The sequence below is a fragment of the Seriola aureovittata genome, chromosome 2 (genome assembly GCF_021018895.1).
Source record: "Seriola aureovittata isolate HTS-2021-v1 ecotype China chromosome 2, ASM2101889v1, whole genome shotgun sequence".
NCBI classification, from domain to species: domain Eukaryota; kingdom Metazoa; phylum Chordata; class Actinopteri; order Carangiformes; family Carangidae; genus Seriola; species Seriola aureovittata.
In genome coordinates this window covers 15,071,679-15,091,245 of record NC_079365.1, presented here as the reverse complement: position 1 = coordinate 15,091,245, position 19,567 = coordinate 15,071,679, and the positions used below count along the sequence as shown (strand labels likewise).

The 19,567-nt window shown below is 40.6% G+C and overlaps 1 protein-coding gene across 2 annotated transcripts in view; it reads left to right on the top strand.

The window, feature by feature from the left end:
* Positions 1 to 1,034: 1,034 nt before the first annotated feature.
* The window catches only part of LOC130183763 (sodium-coupled neutral amino acid transporter 3-like), a 41,965-nt gene continuing 23,432 nt past the window's right edge, over positions 1,035 to 19,567 (top strand). The window contains exons 1-2 of one of the 2 annotated variants that reach the window (XM_056399434.1): positions 1,035 to 1,689; positions 18,620 to 18,877. In XM_056399434.1, the coding sequence (XP_056255409.1) occupies positions 18,741 to 18,877 (137 nt within the window). In that variant the 5' untranslated portion in view covers positions 1,035 to 1,689; positions 18,620 to 18,740. The remainder of the gene's footprint in view (positions 1,690 to 18,619; positions 18,878 to 19,567) is intronic. The other variant, XM_056399444.1, reaches the window with a different exon arrangement.

Below are 19,567 nucleotides of genomic sequence, written 5' to 3'. Positions count from 1 at the left end.
TAATTGCTACCACACTTTGTGAGTGATTTAGTATCTCTGCTCGGTGGTCATCTAACTTGTGCTGCAGACCTTTGCTACACCCAGTTTCTATGGATACACCTTGCAGTGCACTGCTCTTTGTAGTCAGAAAGTCCTCTGGAGCGCTGCACATGCATCACCTTTTTAAACTGACAGATGAGGCAAGGCTTGGCTCATACACACCATTAAAAGAAGAACAGGGGGAGTTCATACAGCTGAATGAAAATGCTGTGCCTCCAGAACCAGTTGCCAGATGTCCTTTGCGTTTACCCTCTCCTCTTCATTAGTTGACAGCGCTTAAATTAGCACACCAACATGTTATTTGTGAATAGAGGAAAACCAGGGGACAGTATTCTGGAATTAAACTGCAGATTAAAGCACATGCCTTCATGCACTTGAGATTCTATGAACTATAGCATACATCTGTTGAGCTCCTCTGCTGACCTCTGGGATGCACAAGCCTGTTTCTCAGCATCTCTAGCCCTTTCCTCTATGGGTAGCCATTCCCCACTGGGTCAACCTCAAGAGAAGATGCTGAGCTTATCTGTCCCAGATGGTTAAATGTCCCCTGCTTTCCACAAGGTCAGGTTTGCTGTGACAGCTTTAAAGGAAACTGTGGTTGCTGGTTAAGAGCCTTGTATTTGTGGGAGAGAACTGAATCTATCAGCTCCCAATTTCAAATAAATGGGGGGAAGATACATAATAAATAGAACTGCAAATACAGGTAAAGTTTATAGTTGTGTGTGTGTTGGGCCTACAAAAATGAGCTATGGAAAATGTGTGTTTGGCTCTATTTGTCACCCCCATGAATGCGCACAGGTAATTCTACTGCAGGTATGTGTCTTCCTCGGCGCACACGAGCTAGAAGAGAGAGAAAAGAAACGATCCCCGGAGCGCTGTGACATCAAAACGCGCTGCCGCTGATGACCTAGAAATGAAGCTTGCGTATCCATGTGCGTAAGCAACAGTGGGCTTTGGTGGCACATGGCTCTGGCAGCTGTTTACGTTGTTGATTGCGTGTTATGAAAAAACACTTCGGCTGTATTGCTTTTTCTTAAAGGTCCGCGTTAGTTATATTAGGTCTATTTTTGGAACCATTCTAAGGGGAATAAAAAAAAGAAGAAGAAAAGCATGCACGGCGTGTGTTTGAGTGGTCTCCTCGCGGTCATTCACTGCCTCATTGTCTGATAATGCGCGCTCAAGCACGACGATAAATCCATGAACATGAAATATACCCCAACACCATCACCGTGTGAAATGGCAGTTACATTGCCCGCAGCGGAAACGACCTTTTAACCGGGTTATGATATCAATCTAACGCCAGTCATCATTTCCAAAACGATTAAAAAAGGCGCGTGCCAAAGAAGAGGGCTCTCGTGTCCCTGCGCGGCGAGCTCGGGCTTCGCAGCAGAACACACAACAATGATTTGATTGGAGTCGCCGTCCGTGAGGTGCGGTAGGCGGAACCCGGGAACTCTTAACATCCCACTTTTGAGAAGATTACGAGGACAGTTCACAGGGAAACACATGACATTAACGCCGTTTGGAAGGAAGGCGGACGGACGTAGCGGGGCAGAGGCAGGACGAGACGACACGGCAGCCGAGCACTGAGCGGAGGCAAGGTCTGTGTGGAGCTATCTGGAGTTGGAGGAGGACACTGGTACTTCTCTGGTAAGGCACTGAAAACGTTATAACCTTCATGTGTAATCCTTGTAACGCATTTAAACTCATTATTTTTCTTGTAGCCTATATGTCTTGCTATATAATATTTTATAGATACATGGAGCTAAATAGTATAATTAATTTTAATAAAAAACACAACGACGCTCTTTGTACGTGTAGCCTATGTGCAGCATCAGTCTGCTTGCCAAGTCCGTGTGTAACGTTTACCAATCTTGAGTTAGCTAAATGTAAGGTAAAAGGCAGTCGAGATATCGCGTGGTTGTGTCATTTAAGCGACATGCAAGGTCCTTGGTCCAGCTGTAGAGAGAGATGACATTACAAACGTGTCACGCTTGGTCCTCATATGTAGCTTGTTACCCTACTATTGAGATTCAGTGCCCCCTACTTTGGATTACACAGCCTCCTTTTGTTAAGTACTTTCTTTCTTCGGGCTTATGTGAAAATCTGCAGGAATGATTTTGTGCACAACTGGATAAATCTTTACTCTGTACCCGAGAGGATAACTGAGTGAAGCCTCTGATTAAAACAGTTATCCCAGTTGTCACCCTCCTCTCTACCATGATCAAGTGTAGTGGCTTAGTAAGATCAAGCTTGACCATTGGAGGGACTTGCTAGAAGCTCCTCCATGACCCTGTTGACTCCTACACCCTTCTCAGTGCACCACTGCTGCTTAATGTGTGTTTTTTTTCATTTAATTTTTTCAAATGGCCACTGTATACTATAAACCCAAACCAACTCTACCCCGAGCAGGTCTCTATTTTTGAGGGCTAGGAATGGCATTGTAAAGCCTGTTTGAAACATTCAGTGGCTACCATGCATGGATTTTGCAGATTCTCTACACAGCTTAATTTTTGGATTGCCTGTCATATTTTTAAGTCGTGCAGGCGGAGCATTCACAGCTGGCTCACACCACGTCACAGCTCGGCTACAGGTGCCATCTGGTCTTCCTGTTCGGTGATCTTGCCTATTCTGAGGGATATATTCAAGCTTTTGATTAGATGCTAACTGAAAGGGGTAAAGCATCTGCATTACTTTTGGTATGATTTACTGCCTTTTCTAACATGCACATACTTAACCAGATTTCTCACAAAGGCACACTGTAACAGTCCATATGCATCCATAGAATCACATTTAACAAATGTATTTATCCATCCTGCTAGGCTAGGTGCAAAAAACTCATAAACTGGATAACACTCTAACAACAGTGTAGTTTTTGGAGTCACCTGCAGCAGACAAAGTCCCCAGTCATTCTCTCTTCCAACGATGAGTCACCTCAAGGCTTGTGGGCAGCAGGTGAGACTGTGACTGCTGGACTTGACAGGCTGGAGCAGACGAGAGCTCATGTATGGCCCGCTTGGCCTCTGCTGTTAGAATTGACTGCCCCTCTCTATGGCTTGTCATTGGCTTCTCCTGTCTCTTCTCTTCTTCACTATTGGATCAGACATAAACACAGAAATGCACTAAGTTCCTGTCAAATTAGATTAAAGCTCTGTGTCTTCGTAAAATATATATTCTCATCCAGCTGCATTATTGGTTTACCTTTGCAGGAATGAAAAAAAAACGTAACAAGTTTGTTCAGTCTTAGGGTGCAACATAGTTCAGTGTGAGAATAAAGGAGCACCCTGCTGTGTCTTTGTCGATGGAATGAAACTATGAAGGGACATGAGCCTGTCTGGCATTAAAGTATTGCAGGGATTTGATTTTGGGGGAGATAACTAATAAAAAGGATCCATGTTGAATTATAGTGAAAAAAAGGTCAGCATGATAGCATCAATTAACTCTTGTTGGTTTGTTTTCCCTACATAACTCATACTTATTCAACTTAGTTTCACTCATACTTTTCCCCTGGTCATCCACGCTCGCTTGCATTGGCTCTTTGCCTCCCCAGGGGGGGCCTACCCCCCAATTTGAGAACCATTGACTAAACCCTTTTCTCTCTCTAGGTACAAAAAGACAATGCTGTATTTGCAGAGTGAACGAAATATAAAGGCTGAAAAGGATTGGATAATGATGTGATGTGTTTTGTGCACATGTACTGTAGCTTTAGCTCTCAACCGTGTGTTTACATACAGTACAATACTGACTTCAGTCTGGTACTTTCTAGACATAAGGTATATACTGTATCACTTTGAGGGCAAACATGTGCTTATGTCTTTGCTATTCATATTGCAGTATTTCTACACTTTCTAAGTGCAGACTGGCTTAATGAACAACTCGTGCTATTTGAGGATGTACTGATGGATATCATAGATGAACTGCAGCTTGCATAAGGTCAAACTACTTGGGATAAATGCCAGCCTGTTGGTCAGGTGGGCTCTAAGTAGGAGTAAATTATTATACCAGGGCTGTAACCATGAAGTATTTGGGGGACAAAATTACACTTATGGAAACAGCTGCCTGTTTAACATTGGGGGGGGGGGGTCAAAATTACACATGCAGAGTAAATGATTGACACTTTACTCAAACTTCAGATGTGCTTTCTGACAAATATATACCATAATGAAGACATAAACATGAGTTGAAAATGCCCGTTAGGTCATTGTTGGTCATTGGTCACTGGGTGAATGTGTGACTAGTTAACTTTCCATGTAACTTAGCTATGATAACTAATGTTAGTAATTGTTGATTGATTAGCACTTGTAAATTGGCTGATTTACACCAAAAACATTTGTGCTCTATGCAATTATGCACAAGTTTTGACAAAATATTATTTGAACAGTACCAATTCCAGTGCAAAATGTTGTACTGACGTTAAAGTTATCTTTTCATGCATGTCCTGGCCGAAGTGAAGTGTTATTATTGGTTATATTGGTGTTGCAATAATAAGTGTCCCATGAACAACTGATGGCAACATTAACGAATCCTATTCATGCACTGCTAGCAAGTGCATGGAACGTATGCTAGCTAGCTAACGTTCTAATGTGAATTGAGCATAACATTGCAAGACAATAACCACTCAGAAAAATATAATTTTTACAACACTTACCAAAAATATTACATATCATATTAGATTCGAGTTTTGCACTGTAAATTGTTTGACACTGATTTTACCTACCCCCAGCAGTCAAGCAACGGCTTCTCCTGGGATACGGCACTCCATAATAATACAACCAGCAGTAATAATGATGCCAATCTGTTAAGTTGTGATTATGATTACAGACAGTGGTGCATGGTTATTTGTTGTAGTATAGCAATTTTCTATTTCTGTTTTTATGTTGAAATATTGGGGGACACATTTTGAGCATATTGGAATATGGGGTAATGCATCCACCCTCAGTATATATTATAATAACGGCACTGTATTATACCCTTGACACTATCCTGTCCAGTAATCAGCAGTAGATGGAGAAGAGGCTCAAATCCATGTCTTATGGGAACAGCTGCCTGTTTAATTGAAACTTTATATTGGCTGAAATCCATGCCCTATATTATCTGGGTCTGACTGCATGTATAACAAGACTAGGTCAAAACCTAGCACATGTCTGGACCACCTCGTAGGCTATTTGGATTTTGCCTAGTGTCAGTCAATTTCAGCCTATTTCTGTTTGTCTCCCTCCTACTCTCTGTGCTCACACATACAGTATTATGATAGAGATGAATTTCCAATAAAGCTTTTTTACATGTTTTTCTGTTCCCATTGTCAGACAAGGGAACAAGTATGAAATAGTGACTGAAACTTGGACCATTAAGACTACATGTTAACTTCCAAGCTGCTGCTCTGCACTGCTAAAATCCTGACGTTATAACCATGGTGTCGTCTGACAAAATCACCATTCACGTAACAACAATGGCTGTGCTGTCATTTTGGCTATATTTAATTGTAAAATAATGACTCAAAGGGAAAGTTAGAAGCAACAGAATATTGGGGTATTTTCACATATAATCTTTTTTAAATTAACCAAACTCAGTCCTGTTAAAGTGAACCAACAGAAAAGAGACTCTTTTTACATTGTGAGTTCATTTGAAAGAGGACTCAGCTCTCATTATGGTCCACTTCAACTCTGATGGAGCCCCAGTCCTGTTCTGTTCACACTACAGATATCAGACCTTTACTGCTTTGGATTATGGGTAGCTTTCACCTGGAACAAGGTGGCTGCACTTCTTTATTATGAGAGAAAGAGTGTGTATGTGTGAGTGTGTGTGTGAGCGAGAGAGAGAGAGAGAGAGAGAGAAGGGGGAGGTAGTACACAGTTGCCATTTGATGTGTTAATTTTGTATATCTGGAGAAGTACAGTAGTTATTTCCTCGAACCAAACTAATCTTCGTCCACCCATCTTGCTGTTTTTACCAGCGGTCATGCTTGCATCTATATGATTTTTCATGCGTCTCAGTGCAACAGCATGTGATTTGTTATACAATGGCAAATGCGAAGCAAACCTGGAGTGCTTTGTGTTCACAATGCACAGGTTAAACGAACCGCAACACAGACTTGAAGTGCACCTCAAGAGGTGGTCTCAGTCGATGACACTGCAGGCTGTAAACGCCCCCTAATAGAACCTGTTTGTGTCAATTCATTTTTAAAGAGCAGCGACCAATGGAAATCTCTTCCTCAGTCACATGACATTCAGCTGACCAACAATGGAATTATGACAACTTGGTTAGTCAGTCAGTCAGTCAGTAAGTAAGTCCATGCTGTTGCAGTTTAGCCAGAAATATCCACTATTTTTTCTTTGTAATACAAAGCAATGTCAACTTGGAAGCACAGGATGCATATCTATGAGTTGTGAGCAAGCAGCAACCTCCAGGGCTGAAAAATGAAGCCAACACAGAAGAGCCAAAAACTGCAGCTTCAAAAATGGCCACTAGAGGCTGGCTCCCAGAGTGAGTCGAACCCCATAGACTCTCATGTTAAAATGCCCAACTTTACAGCAAAAATAAACATGTTTATAGCCTTGTACAAAAAATGGTTTTGGTCTAATGTCCCCCTTCATGACCAACTTTAGGGGGTGAATGTTTTATGTAACTCACCCTTTTAAATTTTATTAAGGCTTAAAGTTCTGCATAATTGAGTGTGTGCTGGTTTGAGAATGAGCAGCCCACTATGATTTACAAAACTGCTCTTAAGAAACCTATGGGTGACGTCAAGGAGGCTACGTCCATCTTTAAATACTGTTAATAGTTGTGAGCAGTTCAATAAAAACGTTTTACAGCTTGAGGAGGAATTATATAAAGTTTACAGTATTTAATGAGAAAAAAACAAAGACCACAGAAAAGAAGCCATAATTATGTGAGGCAGGATTTTGTTTTATTTGTATTCTAGACCTCAAGGTTGGTAACTACTGCCAAAGGGCATTTTTTTCACTTGCCCTCCTCATATGAAAGTCAGAGTATGGGGTTGGTATGAGTGTCTCTTGGTGCTCATAGTGCTTGATAGAATTGCAAAAGACACTTCAGCCAGACAGATAGAAGAAAGGCCACCTCAGAAACCCCAAAGTCTGAATACATCATCGAGAGCTGCAATTTTGCTCATTATCCATCGATGGGCTGTTGTACGGGATTTGACACCTAAATCTTACACTGATCTTCTTACAGTGGTTGCCTGTTCTGCTCAGGAGTTCTCTGTCAGTGGATTGAGATTTGGGCTTCTATGATGCTGTGGCATGTGATAGAGTCAAAGCAACATCCACCATGGTGGTCACACACTGCGTCAAGTTGTACTTCCCACCGAATGAATGCATTTGCACCAATGATGCAGTCTCTTTCTTTTTCTCTCCCCCCATGTGATGAGGAGGAAACAGGAGAGAGTCTGGTGGTAGATGCCAGGACAGGATGGTACTTTGTTTTGGGCACATGATTGAGAGAAGACAGAGCTGGCATTGAACAGTGCGGTGTTGAGGGAGGACTTTCTGGATGGGCGGCCGCTTAGCTGATTGCCTTGCATCCTGTACTATTGTTCAAAGTAATATACAACTGGCATACGGTTTCTTCATAGAGGCTCTGTCCTCAGTCGTGTCAGTGCTGTCCTGTATGTTCAGTCCATAGACAACATGCTTTTGGAGCTACAGTGCAAACTAACCACAGCTGACTCACTGGAAGAGATGAGATTGCCTTGTGCATTTTTACTGTTTTCTAATGTGTTATATAATAGTTAGTTGCAGCCCTATTAAAGCTAGGTCTTAAATGTCTTTCCAGAGTCATGGACGTATAACTTGTATTTTTGCCATTATTGAACAGTCTGATATACACATTGTATACCAGGAAAGAGTCATGCTACATCTTAGTTAAATTTGATTTGAATGGATTTGCATTAAAAGAGCCTGATAGCACAATGAAACATTTTGTTTCATCGTGTACCCCAACTAAGTAAAAACTGGGTTTCTCATTTACAACGTGTTTAAAGAAATACCTTAATTTCCACAACACTGGTACCAAAAGTTCTGTATTTCATGATGTACTAGTTTAGAATGCAGTCACCACTCTATAGTTTGTCCACCAGAGTGTATTAATAAGTCAACTTTTCAACTGTAAAATGTCCTTCCCATTATATTTTTTGGGTGCAGTTTAAAGTTCAGACATTATCTAAAAGGTTAATTTGTGTTACATATTACAAGGAAGCTAATAAGTGGTTGAAATATCGTTTTTTTTCCTTAACTCTCAAATATCAATATCAATATTGGCCTAAAAAAATCGTGTATCAGTCTGGCTATAGCTTCTATGGACGTTTTTATGTTTTTTTGTCACCATTGGAATTCATTGTATTTGCTGTGAATCCAAGCTGACTGCAGCTGCTGATCTCCATTAAGGAGCTGCAAACTTTAAAGTGAGAGATGTACTTTTGTAGAATGTCCCCTTAAAAGTGCGTCAATGAATTTTTGGCCACAAGAGGGCAAGACATCAAAAGAAGCTGACATATACACAGCCACCATAGTATATCACTCATTTATTTATTTATTTTTTATCAATCTCCACCTTGCAAAAGGAACTCACATTGGGTTCCTCAGCTCTGATGGCATGTTTAACTTTTTGCTAATTTCAGCCTACCATGTTGATATCTTAATGACTTCTCTTATGTCACATTATCACCATCGATTGGACGGGATATTACAGTTTGGAACTTTAACCCTAATAATATCCTTTTTCTTTTCTTTTTTTTAAATGAGAGTGTAGGGATGCAAGTGTCTATTGGCTTGTGCGTGTGAGGTGTGTGTGAGGTGTGTGGTGTGTACTGGTGCCTCTTCTTTGCTTTTAAATATAGTGATCCTTGTCTGTCAGCAATAAAAAAAATTACATTTCCACCAGAGATCTTTTATTATCTTCAGCTTCCTAACCTGCCTGATCTGATCAGACACACTGATTGGCTAAAAGCAAGATCATTCTTTTGCAACTACAACCCAGCGGGATTGGAGATAGTCGGTGTTTAGAGGCTGCACACACTTTTATCAGCATAGCCACAGTCTAATTCATACAGCCACACTGTGGTTCCACAGTGGTTTGGTTGGTTCCTCAAAGATACCTCAACAGTAGATGACAAGGAAGGAAAGTGTAAACCAGTTACTGTTTTGTCCTGGTCCTCCTGCAGTATCACTATTGAATTGGCAAGATACTCCAAATTAAACTGAATTTGATATTTTCATCCAGGAAAAGTGGCTGCTTTGCAAGCAAACGGAAGTGGCACATGGCTTTGATTGCCTCAGTGACATGCTGGCCAATCAATACATAATACACAGTCTTCACAGTTGTTTGTCAAATATGGTAGCATAACATGCTGCTTTAGCCTAAATCGGATAGAGTGAAAGGGCTACTATTGCATCTCTATCTCAGCAGTTTGGATTTTTATTAAATGAATAAATTCTAACTTTAATTATGCAACTTTCTGACTCTGACTTTTCAGTCCACTGTCATGATTACCTTCTGTAAGCGACAACACACAGTCTGGCATCTTTAATAAAACACTTTGTTGTACAAGTGGTACACCAGTGTTCTGTATGTAATACATGTTATACAGTAAACTACTTGTTAACAGTTCATTTGCAGTTTTGCCTATTAAACAGCTTAGCACAGTGTCACTGTGTTCTGCACAGAGGTGATGAAGGCAGCTTATGAGCCAGGGAGCCACAGGGCTGGGATCGCTTTCAAATCGAGTGAATAATTTGTTCTAAATACACAACAGATGTGGGGCTGTACAGAATCTTATTAACCTCCCAACTATTTGAAGCAGCCCATCACAAGAGCATCATCGAACTGTGCATCCTTGCTGTAAACAGTATTTGTGTCCACACTGGCGATACCTTGACTGACTACCCTGTTCTAAATTTCTCAGTTTTGATTGGCTGTTTCTGTTTCAGGTAAAACAGTTTTTAGGTCTTCTCTGAAATCCCACCATGATACCGGAGTTGAGTCAACAAGTGACTTTAATTTACCATGCTTTTAGTCCCTAATTATAGGTGCATACTGTACCTGGAAAAGTCTGTGTGTAGTATTGTGCATCAGACATGCACAGCAGCCTGGAGTCGCAATTTGACATCAAATTGTCATCCAAGACAAATGCAGACTTGCTTAATGGAGGAGTGTGCAAACAACAGGAGGAAGTCTGCTTGATGACAGATTCTGCCAGATTTGATAACCTTAACGCACTGTGCAAGGACCGCTTTTAAATGGAAATATCTCAATTTAAAATCTACATCTTTAAAGAGAAAAACACAGGTGTATTTAAAAACAACAATGAACTTGGCTAATGGACTGTAGTGATTTAACTCTTCTGATTTGCAATGTACATTTTGATTGAGTTACTTTGGGAGTCAAAGGACACATCAGCCTTGTCAGTGGCTGCTACCAGAACCTCCTCTGAGCCATTTTCTCTGCCTGTATCAACATCATCTATTCCACCTTTTGCTTTGGATCGCTTTTTTTTTGTTGTGTTTTACTATTTACTATGTACTTTTACAATGTCATTCCATCTCTTTTTCATTCCTTGGAAGCTTGTTTAAATATTCTAGTTGCATGAATTAAAAAAAATATAACAGCCCAAGTTTCTTACTCCATATTAAAGACATGCAACTTGGTCTCATTTTGTTAATTTAAATGATAATTATGCGCATTTTTAAGTAAAGGCTCAGCACTCTGCATTTTCATGTATGTAAATCTGACCCCAAATATCATATTGGTTACTTTTTGAAATTACCATTCACCTCTTGTTTTGTCCCCTTAAACATTCCCCAAACTAGCTTATATCACATCACTTGCCATGCCTGCATTTTTAACGCTCATTGGGAGCACTTTATGTATGGTTAGGTTATGTTTTTGCTCTTCTGTCCCTTCCTGTCTATGTGATGTCCAGTATTAGAGTTGAGCCAGAGTGACAGAAAGTCATGGGTGATTCTATTAATAAGTCACATTTTCGGTGAGTCATCACACTGGTGCTCCAATGTAAGTGTGTCGCAAAAAACTAAAAACAATCCACACTGCCTCATGCCTGACTCGTGCAGTCACTCTGTGGGCAGAAACCCATTTCCCAAATCTATAGCATGTCAATCAGGTCAAGAGATAACGTGTTGGACACTTGGCCTCTTTCAGTGTACACAAAACTGAGTCAAATTTTAAGTAGTCCTAAAGTGGCAGTATGCTGGAAAACAAAAATAGTTTTTGGATTTTGTCTGTAGGCAAACCCAATCAGTTCTGACAATGTTAGTGTTCAAGCTGTTTTGTTGAGTAGACTGTCGGTGGGTCGGATTCGGGTTTGATTATTTTCAAATGCACCTTATTTTTGTCTCTGATTGTGCGAATCAGATGCTTCTCATTTCTGTGGATAATGATCTATAATGGATAAAATAAAGTAATATATAGGGTCAAGTTTGTGTCTCAAAATGTGGCAGTGTACCAGGCTGGTTCAGTCAGCTGGGATGTTAAACTAAGAACATGACCCATTCCCATTCCCTTAAAGGAGCTATTTGTATGTTTTGCTATTGCTACATAGCCAACACATTAACAACTATTTACTGACCAGTCTTGAAGAAAAGTTCAGAATTCAGCATCAAACTTCATTCCTTTACTCGTCGAGAGCTGTCACCAGTGGTGGAAAGTAACCCTCTTGTTTTACTTCTATTTCTATCACTTCTTTTCCTCTACTCAAGTTATCATGCTAACCAGCTAGCTCCAGCCCAGTCGGACCGTTTTGTCACTTATAATGCAGAGTCACTGTAGCGTCCAGTCTGCCTTGAAAAACTTGCGCTGCTTAGAGGGTTTATTATAACCTCTTATATTGTAAATTCAAAGATGGCTGAAAGTCTAGGCAAATCTGGTAAGTAAACAGCAATTAATGCTAATGTTTGCTATGTAGCAATAAAAACATTTGAAAATAGCTCCTTTAATGTAGAAATCAATTTTAGTGATGATATTTAAAGGCTAGTAAAGCGTCTAGCTGGCTCTCTTCACTGTTTCACTGTTTAACCTTAGCCCTGGAAAAATTGCCGCAACCCGCCTTTTTCATTAGAGCTGGATGTAGCACAATGGAAACCAATCAACCAGTTTGGTATGACTGACTAACCATAGAACAATTGTCTTCAATGTGTTTTAAGTCATAAAGTTGTAATTCCAGTTTTACAAAACAAGATAACACCCCTCTTAAGTACTTTTTGCACTTTCTCTACTGCTCTCAAATAGTTTATCATAAGTAAATAATAAGAGACTGTCAATGATTTTGCATTATTTGGGTGTTATTTGAAATAAGGCTGACATTAAACATGTATGTGACTGACTATAGATGGACTGCACATCATAAGGCGTTATGTGGGAATGTTTATGCGGAGCCAGATGATTATTTCATTTACAGTGTGCCATGCACCATTCCCCAATCCATACAGTACTTACACATGTCAGCACCCATCGACTTATACAGAGTTGTAGGTTACTGAATCATCTGAGAAGGTTCGAGGGCAAATTATTGCAATCTTTTTTTTTTTGCTTTGAGCACTCAGAATAATCCTTACTAGAGACTCTGTCTGAAACACTTGACTTGATGTGAGATAATACCTTCCACCTGATAGTGGATGTTTAAATACACTGCTAAGCAGGGACCACAATCCTGCATCATTTTAGTCTCTGACGTGTTCATCTCACCGCAGCGTATAGGAATCTCTGGAGATGAGGAGCATCTAAGAAGCTGACATACAAATCTCTTAGTCAGAAGTTAATCTCTTATTCTCCCTGCTGGCTAATCACAGTGGTACTCAGGGTCTGCAGCAGAGGGGAGGTGGGGTGTCTAGAGTGAGGGACAGAAAGAGAAGGAGGGAGATGGCAGGATCATTCTATAAGGAAAGAGAAACGGGGCACAGAGGCCTGTGGGCCAAGTGGCATCTAGTGAGAGAGACTTGAACACAGTTAAAGGAGAATATTCCTCAATTCCGAATGTTGCATTGTGGAAAATGTTATTTTTTCCCCATTGAAAGATAAATGTCTAACAGAAATAAAAACTCTCAAAACCAGTCAGCAGAGCCTGATGAGACATCACTAATCTGTGATTTGCAGAATACTTACGACATAGAACTTACTGTATCCTGTATTTTTCCCTCATGTACTCAATTCCCATTTCTTTTGAAGATTCCACACACTCATAGTAACACACACATGTGTGAGTACAGGACTTTTCATTAATCTCTTTCGTTCTCACTCACTGCTAGGCAATAAAGCATTATTTAGTCATTTTCACTAAGAAGCAGCGTAAGGGATTACAATACATTATAGTTACTAATCCCACTAACATGCCGCTACTTTCTCATTTTGGGGTGTTGGCTTGTTCAGTACCGAAAGGTTTATGTGAGGACTGATAACAGCAGATTGGTCTGGGACATGCTGCTGCAGGGACTTAAAGCGCAATTCTCAACATAGAAACACCTCCTGGATATCTACACGTTTGTGTAACAGCCATTAGTTTTAATTACTTCAGAATTCTTTCTGAGAAATTCAGATTTTGCCATCAGTTTGGTATTGTGTATAAAAAATACAATATCCTCAGATACTCATCCTGTCATACATTCATTATTGTGTTTCCCAGTCCATCCATCTGTTAAACTCTTTAACGCATATAAATCTGCTAGATAAATAATATAAGATATTAGTGAAGTTCTACAGCAAGTGTAACTGTACACTGGTCTCAGTTACAGATTTTGCTAATGATGATAATGATATTTTCTGCCTGTAGCTGTTTGGGACGTTTCATTCATTCAACAACAGCATGATGTTTTCCCATTATTACACCTCATATGTCTGTGTGTCTGTGTGTGTGTGTGTGTGTGTGTGTGTGTGTGTGTGTGTGTGTGTGTGTGTGTGTGTGTGTGTGTGTGTGTGTGTTATCAAGTGTGTTTATGTGCATGCTCACCCTTGTGTGAAGAACCAGAATACAGACAGATGGTTGCTGGATGCGTTCTCTTGGTGTTTACTGCTTATTTCAGGCAGCTGCTGTGTTCAGTGGCAATTGCAGCACTTAAACACAGCTTTGTGTGTGACATGACGTGGGGTTACAGTGAGGCTATTCACTCCTCTGCAGCTATTTTTATACAGGAGCGAGAGTGTATGGAGTGACCTGAGTGGTTTGATCCTGATTTCCTGCTTGAGCGAGATGGCTCCTAATCTGATCTACGCTATCTTCCTGACTGTCAGAGGTCCCAAGTCTCAACCCACTATTTTACAATAAAATGTTTGCTGATAGATCTATTAGCTGCTCATCAGTGAAATTGTGGGGATGTGTAATCCCTTAATCTGCAGGAAATCTCTTCCTGTTCACAGACAGAAAGGGAGGGTGAATAAACTGCTTTAGATGCTGTCATTTTTCCACTACAGCAACTATGAAAAACACGCAGGTTTGGCAGCTATGGCACCATAAAAATCCTTTAGTAAGCATGTCTTTATTAATTATAATGAATTATAATTTTTCAGAATTTCTGTGGTGAGATGGCTTTGCTGTCTTTCAAATGACCTGCATAGACGTGATGATGCTGCAGATGATTTTAAGGAAAATTCATCTGAGGAGTATTCAGGCTTTTAGCTCTTTTATTGCATTCTTGGACCTGGATGTAGGAAAAAAAAAGAGTAAGATTCATTTAATGACTGTCCACATGTTTTTTTTATTAATTGCACTGGAGATTAAGAAAGATTACACGACCAGAGGCCTATGAGAATGTCATCAAGTAGAGGCAGAAGAGGCAGTATTAAAGTTTCAGATTACTCCGTGCATAAACTGCAGACGCGCCCAGAAAAAACACTGAACTACAAACCCAAATACACGCATGCATAGCAATAAGTGAGGGTGAATCAGCATGCACAACGTTATTTTGTTCAGGTTTCAGTTTAGGAATAACAATCAGTGAAACGGCCTTGCTCTGCTTGCCTCCTTGTGGCATGACGTCTCTCAGCAGAGTTGCTTACATCAGAGCCGGGGCGCATGCACTCGCTGTGTGTTGGCAAACTGAGGTGATGTTTTGGATGAGAGCTTGAATAAACATAGCCTCTGCTGTTGCTGTGAAAAGACTCATTTACTCCCACCAAGAGCATCACAATGTGGCTTTAACTCTTGCTTAGGATTCGGAAGTTTGGATATCGGTGGAAAAGCAACGGATTTCTAAAGCTAATCCTTTTTTCCATGCCTCCAATCTATTGCTTTATTTTTTTGCGGAAACGTTTTGTAAAGCTGTGCTTAAATTCTCACAGTAGTAGTAGTAGCAGTTGTAGTGTCCGCTATTGGTTGACTGGAATTATTACATAACAGAGGGCACTACTGAGACGTTTAGACTGTAGAGCAATAATAATGCTCAACATGTTAGCCTGTCTATGGACTGTAATGTTGCTCGGTTCCTTTAGGAAAATAAACACACCAAGCAAATACCGCTTTCTTTATGTGGAGATATTTAAAATTTTGTGCTGTAATTAAACTGAATCTCTCAAGTGTCATAATTTTTTGTTGGGGGGAATTAAATACGTTTTGAAATATGAGTAAACTGTAACTGCTCATGCAGACAGATGCACGTGTGGTTTCCGATGACATAGTGTCTACAGACTACAGAGCGTTTCAGTTTTCCTGCCCGTGCTTTGCTAGAACATTTTCTTATGGACACACAGCCCTGCCACTGTTTCATACCACAATGATGCTATGGTAACGGTGGGGTTTCTGCCTGTGGGGATGAACTCAATTGTTCTTGTGCTGGTCCTCATTTTCTCTCATTTTCTTCGTTCTAACTATTGGTAGTGGCAAGTCACTTGACAAATTTCATTATAATCTAGCCAATAGTGATACCATGACCTAAGGAAAGATATTAATTTGAATTTGTGTAAACACAATTGCTTATATCCATTATAATTTGACAATCCTGTTACATAAATAACACGTCGGCGTGAAAGTTGTGACTTTCAATAATCCTCCATTAAATACTCCCATACTGGATTTGACCCCTGAAAGCCTTATACCTTGACCATGACATTTATGGATTTAACAAAATATATATTATTTCAGAACATGTACTTTATTTAGCAAATAATACCTGATGTCAGAATCAGTGTTCCTGCTGGCAAAACCTTGTCCTACTTTAAAGGGAACATTTTCCCTGCGGTGTTTAAGCTACATCTGGTTCTCCTTCATTTGCTTTAAACTTGGAGGATGGGTTTTCTAGAAGTAAGAGGTTCTGACTGAACGAGTGTGTTTTCACTCAACTATTTTCAAGGCTGTAATGTATTGCCTTTGTTATTGAACATAATAATTGTAGGAGCCACAACTGTCCAATCAGGTCTGCTGTTTCAAGCTACACTGTTCAAGGCCATTGAAGAGGCACTCCTGTAGCCGGATAGCCTATCGTGTGTTGTCCTTGAATGGTTCCCCCCCCTCATCCTCCTTGTGATTTGTAGACTATCTGAGTGGCAGTGTGGTTCTGTGCGGTGATTTGTCCCACGAGAGGGGCCCTGCCTCTGCCATTGCTACCGTCAGCAACTCTGCTACAACTGTGCATGAATACAGGATACTGGCATTTGCTGAATTCAAGGTGGCGTCTTTTCAATTAGAGCCCAGTGAAATACCTTTTCAGCCTCTCGAGTGGCCTGGCGAACTACAGCCAAGGGGGCCCCGGCAGTATAATGATGCCTGGCACAATAGTACCACTGTTCTCCATGCCGTTCCCAGGAAACCGCACAACATGTGCCATTGTGCAGTGTGCTTTGCTGCCCAACCACGTTGCCCGGCTTTAGCCAGAGACATCGAGAGGCCTGGCTGTGCAGTGAAGCTCACAGCAACGTGGTTGGGAAGACAGGTTCAGGGGGCGGCTAGATGAAGACCAGGGCTTATTCACCTCACACTACGTTTGATGTGTTAAAATAATATTACGAAAAGCTACATTTAAAAGGGCAGGCTTTGGAGCGGAAGAAGCCTGAGGGAACAAGAACAGCTGAGTGGTTGCCAGGAATGGTAGTACAGAAAACCCTGAGCATTGTTGCTATGTTGAACCCTCTTCAATAAAAAAGGAAACCAAGAGAAAAGTGACAAGCAGAAAAATGGAGGCACAAAGACGGTTTGAACTGGTTCGTAGCTGGTCCTAGCTGGTTCTTCTCTTTTTATCAGCATGCTGGGGGTTCAGCTATTTGTGTGTGTTCCTCCTCTATGGCCCCCAATGTGCTCTCCATTATAGCCTACACTGCTGTTTATGCAGCAGAGCAAAGGAGATCATTCAGGACCAGTCAGATAGGGGGGCTGTAGTCAACAGAATCCAGGAGACGCATGTCACAGGAGCCTTTTTGGGCTGTACAACTCAGCTGGTCATCTAAGACATCACAACAGGATACCCAGGAAATAGAGGCCTGATCCAGAGCCCAGTGTGTCACAGCTCTAGACATAGACCTTTCAGTTGATGTGTCAATTATTCAAGGCATTTGCCAAAATATCTATTCATGGCCAACTCTATATTTTGTGACATAGTGAGAGTTGTTTTTTTTTTCTTTAGGCTACAAGTGAAAATGATTGTTGGTCACACAGTCACTTCGAACTTGTTGGTATCATCCACTCAAATTTCCAGCATCGCAAAAGAATTTTCATACAGAATTTTAATCTAAATCCCCAAAGTTTTGTGATACATTTTGAATGGGACAGAATCTTCATTTGTCAATTGTCCCAAAGCCACAAATTATGTAATTTAGACCCTTAAGTCAATAGGTGTACAAGGAATTTTGTGCTGGTGTTTTATCTAGTTTCAATCATGTACCTGCTGGACCTGAACAAAGATACGGACTCAGTTGAATGCCCTCAGTGTGGCCTTCTTTTTCTTCCTACGTGTCTCTTATTGTTGGAAACTAGGAATTAACACAATGCTAGGACCATTGCAAGGACTCAACCAGAGGTTTCTAGTTCACCCTCACGAATCATTAGGATTTACCAGGTCTGTCTGGCCCCCTCCCCCGCCATCTGATCCAACTCACCGCCAGGTGGGAATCAGTTGACGGCTCTGCACCTCTCTTCACCTGTGAAAGACAAAGGCCACAGATCAGACGATACAACCACAAATTTGATGATTGATCGTAGGCCTATGGTGTTCTGGTACCAGGTACACTAATAAACAAATGAATAAAACGAAAAAATGCTCTTGAAGGTCGGGCAAGGAGGTGGTCGTCCTCGTAGCGCAGAAGGAATTGTACAGTTTTAATGTGAGAGTATTTAATGATGAGGAGAATCATTTAAAATACCACATGAAAGCAGCGTTTCTGGTTCAGTTCCAGCCACGGACATTAGTTACATGTAATACCCTTATCTATCTCCCTTTTTTCCTGTCTGGCTCTGTATTACCTGCTTTACAATAAAAAAAAGCATCCCTTAGTGGTTGATAAGAGCGCATTGTTCCTATTTTTTACCTGCACTGTCAGTGACATGCTGTAAAAAATAAAGGATATAGATAAGGACAGCCTGTTTCATTGCAAAATTTTATGCTAACTACCAATATTTTTACTTCCACAGATCCAAGGAGGAGAATAGAAACCTCACTTGCATAGCACTTTCCAAACATTCACACAGCCTCAAACATTAACACATCTGAACAGATAGATCATTACATACACACCAAGGCACACAAGCAGATATGAGTGAAGATAAACCAGCCGAGACTGTGGAAACCACCCCTGCTGAGGGGAACGCTATTCCTAATGGGAAAGGCCATGAGCCCGGTGAAGAGATAACGGCGTCGGCCAAAACACCACCGGCAGAGGACGGTGAAAAGTGAGTATACTCCTACTTAATGCAGTCTACATTTTTTTGTTAATAATACTTTTTAAATGCATTTTTAGAGTTGTAAATGTATGAATTGTCACTTTATTTTAGTTTTGCTGAAAAAGATGTGCGATATGAGCAGTGATTTAGAGGTCTGGAACCAGACTAATATGACTACCTGGTCACACATTAAAAACATTTTCATGTATTTCTCCAAATGTCATTTGTAATATTTGTGAATACATGCAGTGATCATATTAATTTGTGGCTATGTAGTGGTCATTTTGGTTTGATTGCTACTCCAGTGAACATGGCATCATGGAATCTATTCTTTGGTACTAAATACAAAAGGTAAAGGACAAATCAGTGATAAACAACCTGTCAATATGAACATCCTGTCCTCTACTTTATGCCTGTTACCACCGTTAAAGCAAGGTGATTTTATTCACTGAGTGCTTCCATCTTAACCTGCCACTTACTGAAGGTCTCTCACAATTGGTGTCTTTGAGTTACTTGCCTGTTTCTCTACTAATCAAAAGGTTGCTTTCATCAGCACGAGAGGGACCTGAGCCTCACTTACAGAGGGAAGATATGATGTAGTATATTTAGCTGTAATTCTACACACATCAGCTAGAGGGATGAGTAAAATTTTACCTGAATGAGAGGCCTCAATGGTCACAATACATTAGGGAGAGAGAT